The following is a 13,038-nucleotide window of genomic DNA, read 5'->3' as shown; positions in this document are numbered from 1 at the left end:
CGCTGTGCGGAGCGCGCATGCGTGTGTCGGCGCGCGTGCCCGCGGCCACGCGGCGCCATGTCCGCGCGGGAGGCGGCGGCCGAGGAGGGGGTGAAGGGCTGCGGCGGCGGGCGGAGAGCCGACGGGCCCGGCGAGGAAAGCGGCTGGGGTTGCTGTGCCGGGGCCCGCTGGGTGCTCGCCGTGGCACCTCGTCTCCCGGCCGGCACTGGAGGGGTGGGGGGTGTCCCCGCAGCGTGGCGGCAGTACATGCCGCATCAAAATACCGGGAGGAAGCGAACCGCTTCCCTGACGGTCTAAGCCGTTTTTCGCGCCCTAGCGTGTTTCGGTTTGTTCGCTTCGCTGGTGTCTCCCTAGCTTCCTCTGAGGTGGCCCCTCCTGGGGTAATGCTCGCTTAGAAAAAATACGTTGAGGATTTTTAGAAAGGTCTGTACTAGGACTAAATAATGAACTGTGCGCCGAAGTGATTCATATAGTTTGAAGCTGCATGGATGCAGATGCACAAAAATTTTGCATGTACTGTACATTAATTAAAAGATTTGAAACTTAAAGATTGCTGAATGGGTTATATAAGCTGTTGTTTTCATGATTATTTAAACTAGAAAAAACTCATAAAATAATACAGAGTTTATAGAAATGAATCTCTTTTACTAACATAGAATAGGACAAAATGCTTCATGGTCTTGAACTTAATGTTTTCAAGTGATGAAGTAGTGATATTCATAGGCTGTCTTTTGTTATTAAAATCATGTTACAAAAGCATCACTTTCTGGTTCCTTTCCTTTTCCTGTTTCACCAGTATATCTTGTCACTTCATGGCCTGCCAAATCAGAAGACTTTGTTGACAAATGTTTCTACAGAAATCACTTAGAGGTTCCACATCTTCGGGCTCCCCTTTTTTTAAGGAGTTCGGAGATAGCTGTGTGCGTGCAGTGTTTTTTACGTGAACACGGCACATACGTCACAAATGACGTTGAACTGCGGGCCTGGGCCGCTGGCTTCTGTGAAAAACAGAACGCTCAACAGCCGCGAGCGCCGGCCCGCAGCGGGGCGGTCGTTACGGCTGTTCCGCGTCCTGATTGGTCGGCAGGCGGGCAGGCTTTGTGACGTCGCCGCGCGGCCGCGGTCGGGGGCGCTCTGCGGCTGCGCGGCCCGCAGCTGCCCCCATGTCAAGGAAGGAGCTGTTGTACCTGCACCTCTTCCGGAAGGACTGTGCCCCGGCCGGGGCCGTGCGTAGGTAGGATGTGCCTCTGCAGACGCTGCGACGCTCACCGCCCTGCTGGGCTGGAAGGCGTGCCGCCTTCCAAAGCCATCAGGCAGCAGGTTCTTCCTACATCCTTCAGGCGTTTCCTTTGAAACCTGCCTGATTCCTGTGTTGAAATACATCATCACAGAAGCCTCCCGCATTTTTCCAGGGTTTAGGGCATCCAGAATGTCCCTTTGTCCTGAACAGTAGCTCAGGAACAAACTATCTTTCAAATATCCCTTTTAATTACGACACTTTCACCACCCATTAAAGAATAGATTTTACTCCAATAGATACATCGTTTTCTTAAGCTATTAGTGTTGCCCTTCTAGCATGATAGTCACCTGGGAAATTGCATTCTCCCCTTGCATTCACTTTTGAGTGCTTCCAGATTGCCTGTTAAAATGAGATTGTCTCAGGAAAACTGAGATGGAGCTGTACATCTCTGTCAGGGCAAGAAGGGAGCAAGAGAACAGCAACAGAAAAAATGAAAAATCCCATCACCCCCCCCCCCCCAAAAAAAACAACCCTGTTCATTTGCTTAATTCTTGTGGAAAGTTCATTTAATAAAACTCAGGTTCGTTACATCCAGAGTATCAACCCTATTTTCGTCAGCTATGGTAGTTGCCAACGAGGTTTCAGAAAATCCGGTGAGCAAGAAACGTGGGCAGCCACGCCGTTAGGATGTGGCTAGCTCCCTCTCGGCTTGGGTCCTCCTTGGCTGTTTGCGCTAACAGCCTTGGTGAAAGGAGGGTCTAACGGACAAGGGACCGGGGCCGCGCGGCGCGGCGCGAAGCGGCGATGGCTGGGGCCCGCGTGGGCGCCGGCGCGCCCAGCCCGGCTCCAGGGTCGCTGTCGCTTTAAGGGCCGCGGGCCGCCGTCCCGTGGTGCATTGCGGCAGGCGCGCGCAGGGAGCGTGGCGGCTACCCGCGCGCTTGGTGCTGCTGCCACCGCCTCGCTTCGAAGTTGGTGCCGGGCGCGATGCGGCGCTGAGGGGGCCGCGGCCGCCGCCCGGGCAGAGGGGCTGCGCCGCCCTCCTCGCTGCCGGGGCGCGCTGCCGTCTCCCAGCCGCGCTCTCCGGCCGTTCCCGCCGCTGCCGCCGCCATGTCTGCGGGCTTTTCCTTCGGAGCGGGGACGCTGGGCTCCGCGGCCGCCGCCGCCGCCGGGGCGGGAGGAGGAGGAGGTGGGGGCGGCGGTTTCTCCTTCGGAGCCGCCACGCCGAGGTAACGCGGCCCCCTCTCCCCATACCCCTGCTCGGCCGGGCCTTGCAGCCTGGGGGCACCGCGGGGCCTGCCCGAGGCCGGGCGGCCGCGGCGGGGCAGGCCTGGGCAGCACATGAGGGGGGGTGGGGCGGGAGGGGTGGCCGGTGGGGGATCCCCCCCGGCGCCTTCCGTGCTGCCCCCCGGGGGTCCCCGCCCGGGGGAAGGGGCTGCGAGTGCGAGAATGAGCCGGTTTCGCCGTGTCCGCACCGGCGCACAGGGCTGGAGGGGGCTTTCCGCCTGATCTGTCTTTGCACGGCAGCCCTAGGGAGCCATCAGTTCAGCAGTTCATGGCAGGGGAAGGTGCCCTTTCTAACTCTGTTTTATTTTGGCTTTGTAGGATCAGAGAGACTCCCTTTGCAGCTGTCTTTAACATTTTAAATCCAGAATGTGAGTCATGCTTACCTAGGTTTAAACAGTTAATTTGAGCTCGTGTGGCATGCAGCTCACTCATGTAATCTAAACCTTGAATGTGTAATGTTCAGGTTTATTTTGTACTTAGTGCATCCACATCCTTTTTGACATGGATTACCTTGTATTTGTTGCACAGTGTTTTGGATTAAAAGAGGGACTGTGGTGCTATGTTATGATCCATCTGTGTCATGTAGCAAGCTCTATGCTAATGGCATCATTAATATTAGGTTTCTCAGAGTAATAGATCCCTATTTTGGAGGGAGGGGGCTTGTTTTTTTGCACACAGCTGCCCTAACAGAGAATATTGTTTTCTCTAGTGTATTCCTCCTCTGAAGATTAGGGCCCTTGTAGTGGAGCTCTCTGTGTGAACTCTTCCCAAATCTAATCAAGCAAAATTGATCATCTTATTGTAAATTAAATTGCTGGAGTGGGCTATTTGAGCAGATTTGGCCTGAAGCAGATATATGCAAAATGTTTATCTGTCAGAATTGGCAGGAGTTAGCAGTGTGAGGGGAAGGGAATGCAACATCTGGACCCAAACAATACCTTTCAAGTATTGTCTCTTGAAAGTTCCCATGTGAGGGGACAAGTTTTCTGTCTCTTCTCACTCTCTTAATTATGTTATTGTGACATATTTAGTTCTTAACTGTGCTTCAGGTCTTTTGTGGGATTCTTTTTTCCACAATGAAGCTTATATGGAGTTCTTAAGATTTTGCTTCATGTCTGTCTAATGCAGGCTTTCTGTGATTAAAATAAACCAGTTTAAAACCACATTGTTTATTCAGAAACCTTTTAAATGGACTGCAAAACAAGGGAAATTATTTATTTCATTAAGGTGCACTTGGTGCAAGCTCTGCCCGTTGGACTTAAATATTTCTCTTTAATAGTTTTTTGTTGTTATCCCAGCTGGCTTTTAATTCTGTAAAATATATGAAGTAAATATTTAACATGTACTGATTAATAGGCATATTGTACTGAGTATCTTTATTCAAATATCTTTATAAGCAAGATGAATTTTCAGTGCTATTGGTCAAGGAGTATCACAGGGGAAGAGGCCTTTTTACTGTTGCTGACTTATGAAAGAATCCTGAACATCCCAATGGGATGGCTTGTTTGCAAACGTGTGAGACTAAGGAGAAACTAGTTCCCTTCTTGGCAGGGCTAAGGCAAATATTGCTATGTGCTTATAGAAAGGATGCTTTACTATGTAGGCCAAGCGTGAGTATCATTGATCCATACAGCTGAAAGCCTGTATGGTGTGCCAGCCTGTCTGATTGCTGCATTGTACCAGTAGCAAGTTCAGGTAGTTATCTTCTCTTTCTTAATCAATGTTTTCTCTAGTATGCTTTAGACAGGTGCAATGCTTTGTTCTAGTTCTAAATTAATTAGGACCTGACTTCGGTGACCTCAGGTCCTCTTCCTTCCATCCCTCTCTGAGGAGTAAATCGGCCACCTGTTCTGTGCTTTCTGATGCTGGTCAGAACACTGCCACTGGTTTACTTCTACTTTTTTTTCTTTAATAAACTTCATTTTATTTTTTGATTTTAGTCATGTGTGCTGAACTGTGTATTTTGTACCTGAGCTTTCCTTTGCTGGAATTCTGAAACATGAAAAGTTTTCGTAGAAAAATCATCTTACCCTGTACTGGATAAGATGAAAAATAACAGCTCTCAACTAGTGAAAGAAATACTATGTCTTATATTCCAGTTGAGATATGTTTTATATTCCAGTTGAGAAGCAGTTAAGTCATGCTGATGCAGTTTGCTTACTCTCAGAATTTCGACATAGTAAAGCTGAATGGTATCTTGGCTTCTCTATGGTTGGGAAATTATGCTGCTAAGGCACCACCAGCTCTTGCTGGACCTAACCAGTGAGTTGTGCAGATGTTTCCAAAACTTTTAATGTTGAGCCCATGATAGCTTGCTTTTTTTAAGGAGGTTAGCCTTTGCTTAATTTGTTATGCATGGGAGCTACCCTCATACAAAAGGTGAAGATGAGGGAAGAAAGAGAACGTTGTCCAATGTGGTAACTTTTTCTTTACGGCAATATGACTATTGTTAGTCTATGAAATATTAAAAGTATTTAATTACAACTGCTGGTTTATGAAAAGTCTAAATTACACTTGACCTCAATGTTGTAGTCTATGGAATATGTAGCCTATGTTCTAGAAAACTTGTCATTTTCTAAAGAGGTTTGCAAATGGAAGCTGGATGCTATTGCAAATAAACTATTCATGTGATTTTTTTTTTTTTTTTTTTTGTCAATTTAAGAACTATAACTTCAGTTGTTAGACTTATTTGGCTGCTAGTAACTGTGAATTTCATTAGTTAGACAGTCATGATTACTGTGTTTCCTGCATATTTTGTACAATAACTTAATGCATTCTCTGCTACTGCTTGTCCAGTGTTTGCCATAATACTTCTAGAATGTGTACTTATCCAAAAATAAAGCAAATATGTTTAGTATTCCTTGTGACTGCTGGACTCTGGTTCCCTCCTTCCTCCCTCTTCCACTTTGTCTGTGAAAAGAGCTCTGGAAGTTCAGAGTATATATCTGTGGGGAAGAATAGCATTTGGTTAGAAAATGAATTCTAGAATTCATGTTGTTTGATTAAAACTGGGTAAAGTTGCTGTCATATCAACAGCTGCATCTCTGCATGCTTATCACTTTACGGTGAAATAAAGTAATGTTGGTGAGGTTTCTGGTTAACAGTATCTGTTTGGATCTGCAACCTGCTTTGAAAAGATGTTCCTGCTCCAAGCTATGCAGAATTGTCCATTGCTGTATCCTTTGTGGTGGCTCAGGCTTCCCCCCCCCCCCCCCCCATTTTCATAGTTCGGGGAGAATAATTTGGCATGATTAATGAGACGAACTAACAGAAAGAAGTGCAAGTTTTCTGTTGGTCTAGCAAGATGAATCAGTTCAGCAAGGAGTTAAACAAGTGCTGGATTAAGTGTCAGGGAGGCAGTGGGAGCCAGGTAGCTGTGGAAGGAGACAGGAAGATGAGCCCCCCCCCCCCCCCGCCCCCCACGCACACACACTTTTTCCCGGTGTATGGAGAGGGGTGGTAGAGAGCTCTGATTCAGTCTGTCTCGCCCTGCTGCATTCCATCTGTTTGGAGAGATGGATGAAAACATGAAAAAGAAAAATTGACACAAGGTTTTTTGAATTTTTCTTTTAAAAATAATTATTGCTAATAGTTTTAATTTGTAATAGCTCAACAGGAGGACTTAATTTTGGAACTCTGGGATCTTCCACTGCTACAGCAACTACGTCAGCTCCTTCGGTGGGCTTTGGGAGTGGACTTTTTGGATCAAAATCAACTACTGGCTTTACACTGGGAGGTACCAGTACAGGTAGGAAAAGAGATTTGGTTTTATTTTTATAATAAATCAGAAACTTAAATGAATGGGAGGGGGGAGAAAACAGCATGTGCACAAAACTAGGGTCGTCATAATGTGTGTGTGTGGGGGGGGGGTTTACAATAGTTCGGTAGCTCATTTTTTATATAGTTTAGTAAAGCCTTTTAACTAAACAGTTTAAGAGCTCAGTAATCAAGTATGCAGTACCAATGCTGCAAAAACACAGATGTATTTATCAGAAAACTCTATCTGGGCCTGTGTGTAAATTGTCTCATTTTGAATCCTGTAGTTTTGTAAAAGCTTAACTCTTCATCCAGAATGCTCAAAATTATGATTTAAGATTGAGCTGCATTTTGATTTAGGACGTCCCTAAAATCATTAAGAGTGTGTTAATATTTGTAATGTGATATTTGCAATTCTGCAGTTGCTAAAGGTTTTGTTAAAAGATTCTTTTTTTTTTTTACTTTAAAAACAAACCTGATGTACAATTCAATGAATGCGTGCTTAGGCCTGCACTTCAGTCTGTGAATGTAAGGATTCTTACAGGAGTCTTCAAAAATGAAGTTGCAAAAGAATTAAACTTGTTTGACTTGTGTGTATGATAGCTGGAAAAAAATACTTCAACTTAATGAATTTTACTTTGTCTCTAGTATTGTTAGAGAATATTGTCTGTTTTTTTCTTGTATATTTGTATGAGTAGACAGATTGGTTCTTAGGTTTAGTCCACTGTTCAAGTTGCTTCTAACAGAAGTTCTGTCTTAATGTGTTAGACTAATGTTGAGGTAACTTCTCTTTTACATTACTGAGTGAGTGTTTTGATCTTCTAATCAAACGTTTTTTAAAATCTGGAGTTACATAGCACTGTATTCAAAATAATCTATTTGGATTACCATGGGGCAGAAACTCTAAGCTAAGATGCAGGATTTTGGAAGGACTTTGGATTCTGTGATCCTCTTAACATTACACTGTAAAGGTGCTCTTTTACATGTTAATTATGTGCTGTCATACAGCTGAAAATTCTTGATACAATCATTAGTCACCATATTTTTGTTTACCTTCATTTCTTTTAAATTTCAAACAGCTTGCTAGGCTGATACATTAACATCAGCTTCACTGTTGACAGACTCTTATTAAAAAAATAAAATGGATTTATTTTTTAAGTTTTGTGTTACTGGAGCTTACAAATACTTGTTCTTGTGTTAAAGCTTACTTTGCTTTCAACATACTACATAGAAACTTAGCTTGTATAGTGGTCTACGTATTAACTCATATTGCATTATTTCAGTGTTTTGTGTCACGGTTTTTACTATCATGAAAACCAGCCTGTGATCTTAATTACAGTCTTTGTGTGCTTTATTTTTTAAAGCAGGAACGGCAACAACTATTGCTACAGGATTGACACTAGGTAAGGACCTAATTTGGATGTTAATGATACACAGGCAAAAAAATAGATTGATGGCACTTGTAATGTGGAAAGTTAGTGGTAGCGTGAGGTTTCTTCTCATTGCTAACTACAGCATCACTCTAAAGAGACAAAAGCGTAATGTTTCTCGGTGCCTTGATGCTGAACTGAAGTTGACAAGGCTGAAGTTGAGACTGCAAACTAGAGTGGAGCCCTGCAGTTCTGGGCACTGCATTACTTGTTGCTGAAGCATTATTCCATTTCTGTACAGGACTGTTTGGTATTTCCTCCTTGTAGAAGAATGAGGATTGAATTGGGAAGAGACCTAGGAAATATTCCTTTTATTTCTCTGCATCTTTAATGACTTTTTCAGCTGTTGTCAGAAATGTAGGAATATGGTTGTTTAACAATAGCAGTTAAGGTGTGAGAAGAAATTGAGCAAGTGTTGGGGCAGAAGGAGGACTACAAAACAGATTGCTATCCAGGTAGTCTGGAAGCCATTCTGTGGATAAGTAGGAAAAAATAGTGCTGTGTAATAGAAGCAAATAAAATACAGGAGGAAGAAGAGACTAATCCAGAACAGACTCTGATGTGTAATCATATATGGTGGTCTCTGCTACACAGATGAACAGTCATTCTCTTCAGTAGCCAAATAAAATGATGTCATCTAATACATGCACAGAGCAGTTAACTGAGAATGCCAAGTTTCTTATGGTGGTTGTTGGTGTTGTGGTTTGTATATATATATGCAGTCTCATGCTTTATCTGGGAATGTGGATTCTACAGTGTAAAATGTGTCCTTATACTGAAATTAGCACAAAGTAGAAGCTTTGTTTGCTTTACTTTAAACCATGCTTTTGGACACTTTCAAGGGAATAGCATGTCTATGTATTTTTTTTCTTTACAGATTTAAAAGGTATGCGCATTCATTCCAGTATGCACATCAAATAGATTTTTCTACAAACTGCTCTTGGTGGAAACTCTTATTTTTACAGTTTCTTAGATTACCAGTGGATATAATCTCCAGTCTAGGGTTAAAGCCGTTTAGATTGCTAGGAATACTGGAAGAGCATGCCTTTACAATTAATGTAAACATTTGAAATTAATCTGAAGGTGCTAGTTTCTTTGGGTACGTTGGGGAACTCTTATTTCCTGCAAGTGACTTTGCACACTGCTATATTCAGGTAGTTAAATGGTAATAGTTCAGAAGAGAAGCTGTACTGAGTATTCATTCTCAAACCAAATATCGTAAGAGTGATATTTATTTGTTGTTTTTAGGCACTCCTGCTACCACATCAGCAGCTACCACAGGCTTTAGTTTAGGCTTCAACAAACCTGCGGGTTCAGCTACACCATTCGCTTTACCTATTACTTCTACCTCAGCAGGGGGCCTCTCGCTGTCATCTGCTCTCACATCGACTCCTGCAGCAGGTAGGAAAACTTTTTTAAATTGTACAATGGTACTATGCTGTATCTCTTTTTCTTTTTTCTTTCTTGCTACTTTAAGAAGGTTCATTGGACTGTAGTTCTAAGTTCAGGAACCCTAACACAAATTCATCTCTATCTGTATAGAGGGCAGTATACCGTGTGGTATAAGCAACATGTAATCTGTGTTGTGAAAATGGTAGCAAAGCTGACTGTTCTCGTATAACCATTGGGTTTTTTGTTGTTTTTTAACCCCACTGGATGTTGAATGCTTCCCACTTCTGCTGTTGAAAAGTTTGAAAAATATCTACCTGTTTTAGATGGACTGAAATGGCTAATCTTAGTGTACATGAGATTCTTAATGTAGTTCTAGTACAATGGCAGGTGTGTGACAGTATTTTAACTCTGCTAACCTGTACCATGCATGATAAGCATTAAGATTGGAGTTTTTCTTAGCTTTAGGTGTCTGCATTTGAGATTGGTCTGTACACCCTTTATATTCTGTCCCTTTTTCTGCCTGTGGTCCTTCTCTACTCTACTCCTCCCTATCCTGCCAAAAACTGGAATGGCTAATTCCAGCAGGAGAGTCAGACTGTCAGTGAGATGTTTTCGTATCATCTGCCTAGTGTGGAGTATTTTAATGTTTAACATGAACCATTCAGTATTTAGAAACAAAAAGTTGGTAGTACCTGTTAGATCCATTATGCCATAGAATAGATTCTGTGCCAGGTAGTTCTAGGTTCTGTAGTACTTCAGAGGACTCTCAAAACTTTGATATAGCTCCAGATAAACTTAGGCTAATCAAGACTGAAGTATGATGGAATAAAATCATATATAAACCCAGTCTCTGGTGGTTTTGTCTGGAAAATCTACAGGAAAAAAATGTAATGGTTGAGGTTATGGTACAGTTCTTATAAAGATGTTATTCATACCTCTCATCAGTTGTTTCAGATTGTCTATAGATGATAGTGTCTGCTATGAAACTGCTTTCTCTTCTCTGCAGGTACTACTGGTTTTACACTAAATTTGGGTGGTACAGCTGCTCCAACCACAACTGCCTCCACAGGCCTTTCCTTAGGAGGAACCTTAGCTGGTTTGGGAGGTTCACTTTTCCAGAATACAAGCACAGCAGCAACAGGTGAAGGTTATTTTAATTTTTTTCCTGCTTCTGTCTCAAAAAGTTGAAATGTAATATGTGCTTGTGTAAAATCTTAGTATAAAACTTAGTTTATATAGATCTTGACACTTCCCTATGAAAGTGTAATTTTTAAGTGTTGGGAGCAGTGTTGTTGTCTGTAAACAATAAAAATAAAAACTAAAGTCATTGGATTCTTATTCTCAGATTGACTTGTATTTTACAAATCTTTAATGGAAATGCAGGGAAATCTATTGTTGCCATAATTGACTTGAGGAAATTGATAGTAAATGAGAGGAGGGAATGTTATACAAGTATCTCCTTTAGCTAAGGTGTGTCTGCTCTCTGGAGCAGTTGGAAGCTCCTTATTTTGGTGGGATTTGGTCTGAATAGAATCTCTAACCTTCAGTATTGTCATTTCAGATATTAACTGTTTTTGTTTCTTCTAGCTCTAGAGGAAAAATTGATTTGTTTCCCTGTGTAGTGCAGGTAACACACTGCTCTTAAGCTCTAAATGAAACAGAAAGATGCTTTTTAAGATGCTGCTGCTAAGTTAGTTAGCTCTGTAGTTTAGCTGTCTAGTTATGTGAAGAAATTGTAGAAAACAACTGTGTACAGTTGTGTGAAACATAACATCTATTTTTTTCTGATTATTTTGCAGGTATTTTTAATCCAAATGTAGTAAATAGGCACTGCAATTACAAGCAAGATAATCTATGCTTCTGGTTTAAAATGCTGATGACTACAATGTATTTTAAATACTGAAATTCTTTTTGGGTGTACTGCAGGACTTGGGCAGAATGATTTGAGTTTGACGCTGGGGTCAACTGCAGCTCCTTCAACTACTGTTAATGAAGGTCTTGGTGGCATTGATTTTAGTAGCTCTTCAGACAAAAAGAGTAAGTTCCTTTTTAAAATGTGTATAACTGACATGGCATTCTATAACTTTTACTGGGGAAACTATCAGAACACTATAGCGAAGGCACTACTTCATTAGGAATATGGAATTAAAACCAATTTTAACTTTTCTTTCCTCTTTCAAAGCACTTCAATTAATTTAATTCTCAGATACTATACTTGCATAGAAGAATAAGATTTTGGTTGGAAATTCAATTTTTTATATATGTGTGTGGGTGCATTACTTAATAAGTATAAGCAAGGATCAGACTGAAGAGCAGGGATCTGAAATGCCATGCTAGACTTCCAAACAGCTATGTGTCAAATAGCCACTAGAGGGGGGAGCAGAGCTGTGTGTAAGGATGTTGCAAATGCAGAAAGTACTTGTTTTCTAACAAGTACTTCAGTTGTAATGGATCTTAAATTTGTCCTGGTTTCTCTTGTTTTTTTTTTTTTTTGGTTTGGGGGTTGTTTTGGGGGGAAAGGGGGACCCATACAATAACATCTCATTTCTACTTGTTACTTCTCAAAGTTGTATTTCTGGTGGAGCACAGTACTATCAGGTACATTTTAGCAGGTTGTTAAAAACATTTATTAAAAACCTACCTCCATGGTAGCTTTGGGGTACTTAAATAGGGGAATATTGAGCATTGAGATACAGACACTTATCCATTTGCCTTGTGGATTTTTATTTTTTGGGTTTTTTTTGCTTCCAGAGTAAGATCGACTAAAACTCATTTTAAAATAAATACCCTGCATTTTCTCTGGGGAATCAATACTGTTAATCTCTTGACTTCATTTGGGAGGCACATTTGAGGTTAGGTATTCCAATAGCTAAAATAGGAAAAACAAAAACTTCATGAAGCCATCTTCCTTAAGTAACATGAGTTGTGGAAATGTCGTTCCTTATATGTGCAGGAGAGATGGTGTATTGACTGTTCAAACTGGAGTATTCTACCTGTTGGGGGGGGCAGCTCTTCTTAAGGGAGATTACTGAGACTGGGAATGGTGGAAAAAGTTCTGACTCCTAGGTTCTCATGTGGTTTCTCATTACTACAATACTACAGTGTCTTGCTGTTATTTCACAAGACTTTCAGAATATTCAAGTATCCCAAAGTTAGGTGCAGAGGACCGCAGGCTCAACCCACTTTGGTCTGGTGTATCCCAGCATTGCTTTGCCCAGCTCTTAACTCATCTGGGATGCCACTCTAAGTATCGAATTCCCTATATATTGCACAATGGAATTCGGTGCCTAGGACTATGGGCTTATGGTCAGGATGATAAGCAAAGAGACTCTTAAGCTAACCAGTGGGAAATGCTGCTTCTGAATTTACACTCCTCTTTAGAATTTAAGATTTAACTCTGCAATGTTTCTTGTAACTGATAGTGCTGATTTAAGCAGTCTGACATATTTCTGCTTCTGCACTGTTTTTTCAGTTTTGTCAGTACAAATGTTTGTACCACTATACAGGGAACTGTGTAAAGGTTTGGAGGTGGGAGAGTTATTTCATGGTTGTGGGTTTCCTGTTTCTCCTTTCCTGAAGAAAAGGAAGGAGAGGTAGCATAAGCTGACACTGCTACCAAAAAAGTGCATATGAAATTGTGGCCCCAGGAATCGTAGGGCAGGTAGGGACTGGCAACTTTGCTCCCTTTTGGTTAAAAACTTTTCCTTCTGAAGGCAGAAGACTGCCTAATATTTCCTTAAAATATGGCTGCAGTAAAATAAGCTCTTTTCATATATCAGTTTTCCTCATGCGTTGGCACAGGAACTAGAGCACTTGCCCAGAAAGTAGCAGGATTTGATTTCAAACTTGTCTTTCATTTTGTAGGTATTGTTCAGATGAACCGCAAAAAAACAAAAGTTGACTGGCTAGAGAGAGAAAGCAAAGTAAATTTGGTTT

The 13,038-nt window shown here is 41.9% G+C and overlaps 1 protein-coding gene across 3 annotated transcripts in view; it reads left to right on the top strand.

Moving 5' to 3' along the window:
- Positions 1-1,122: 1,122 nt before the first annotated feature.
- The window catches only part of NUP58 (nucleoporin 58), a 38,349-nt gene continuing 26,433 nt past the window's right edge, over positions 1,123-13,038 (top strand). The window contains exons 1-6 of one of the 3 annotated variants that reach the window (XM_064504998.1): positions 1,123-1,234; positions 6,133-6,272; positions 7,645-7,683; positions 8,959-9,111; positions 10,109-10,243; positions 11,029-11,139. In XM_064504998.1, coding sequence (XP_064361068.1) covers positions 1,164-1,234; positions 6,133-6,272; positions 7,645-7,683; positions 8,959-9,111; positions 10,109-10,243; positions 11,029-11,139 — 649 coding nt within the window. In that variant the 5' untranslated portion in view covers positions 1,123-1,163. Of the gene's footprint in view, positions 1,235-2,096; positions 2,467-6,132; positions 6,273-7,644; positions 7,684-8,958; positions 9,112-10,108; positions 10,244-11,028; positions 11,140-13,038 lie in introns of those variants that run through there. The other 2 variants (XM_026108876.2, XM_026108875.2) reach the window with 2 other exon arrangements.

Source organism: Dromaius novaehollandiae, chromosome 1 (genome assembly GCF_036370855.1).
Source record: "Dromaius novaehollandiae isolate bDroNov1 chromosome 1, bDroNov1.hap1, whole genome shotgun sequence".
In the NCBI taxonomy this organism is placed as follows: domain Eukaryota; kingdom Metazoa; phylum Chordata; class Aves; order Casuariiformes; family Dromaiidae; genus Dromaius; species Dromaius novaehollandiae.
This window is presented reverse-complemented; position numbering and strand designations above follow the sequence as displayed.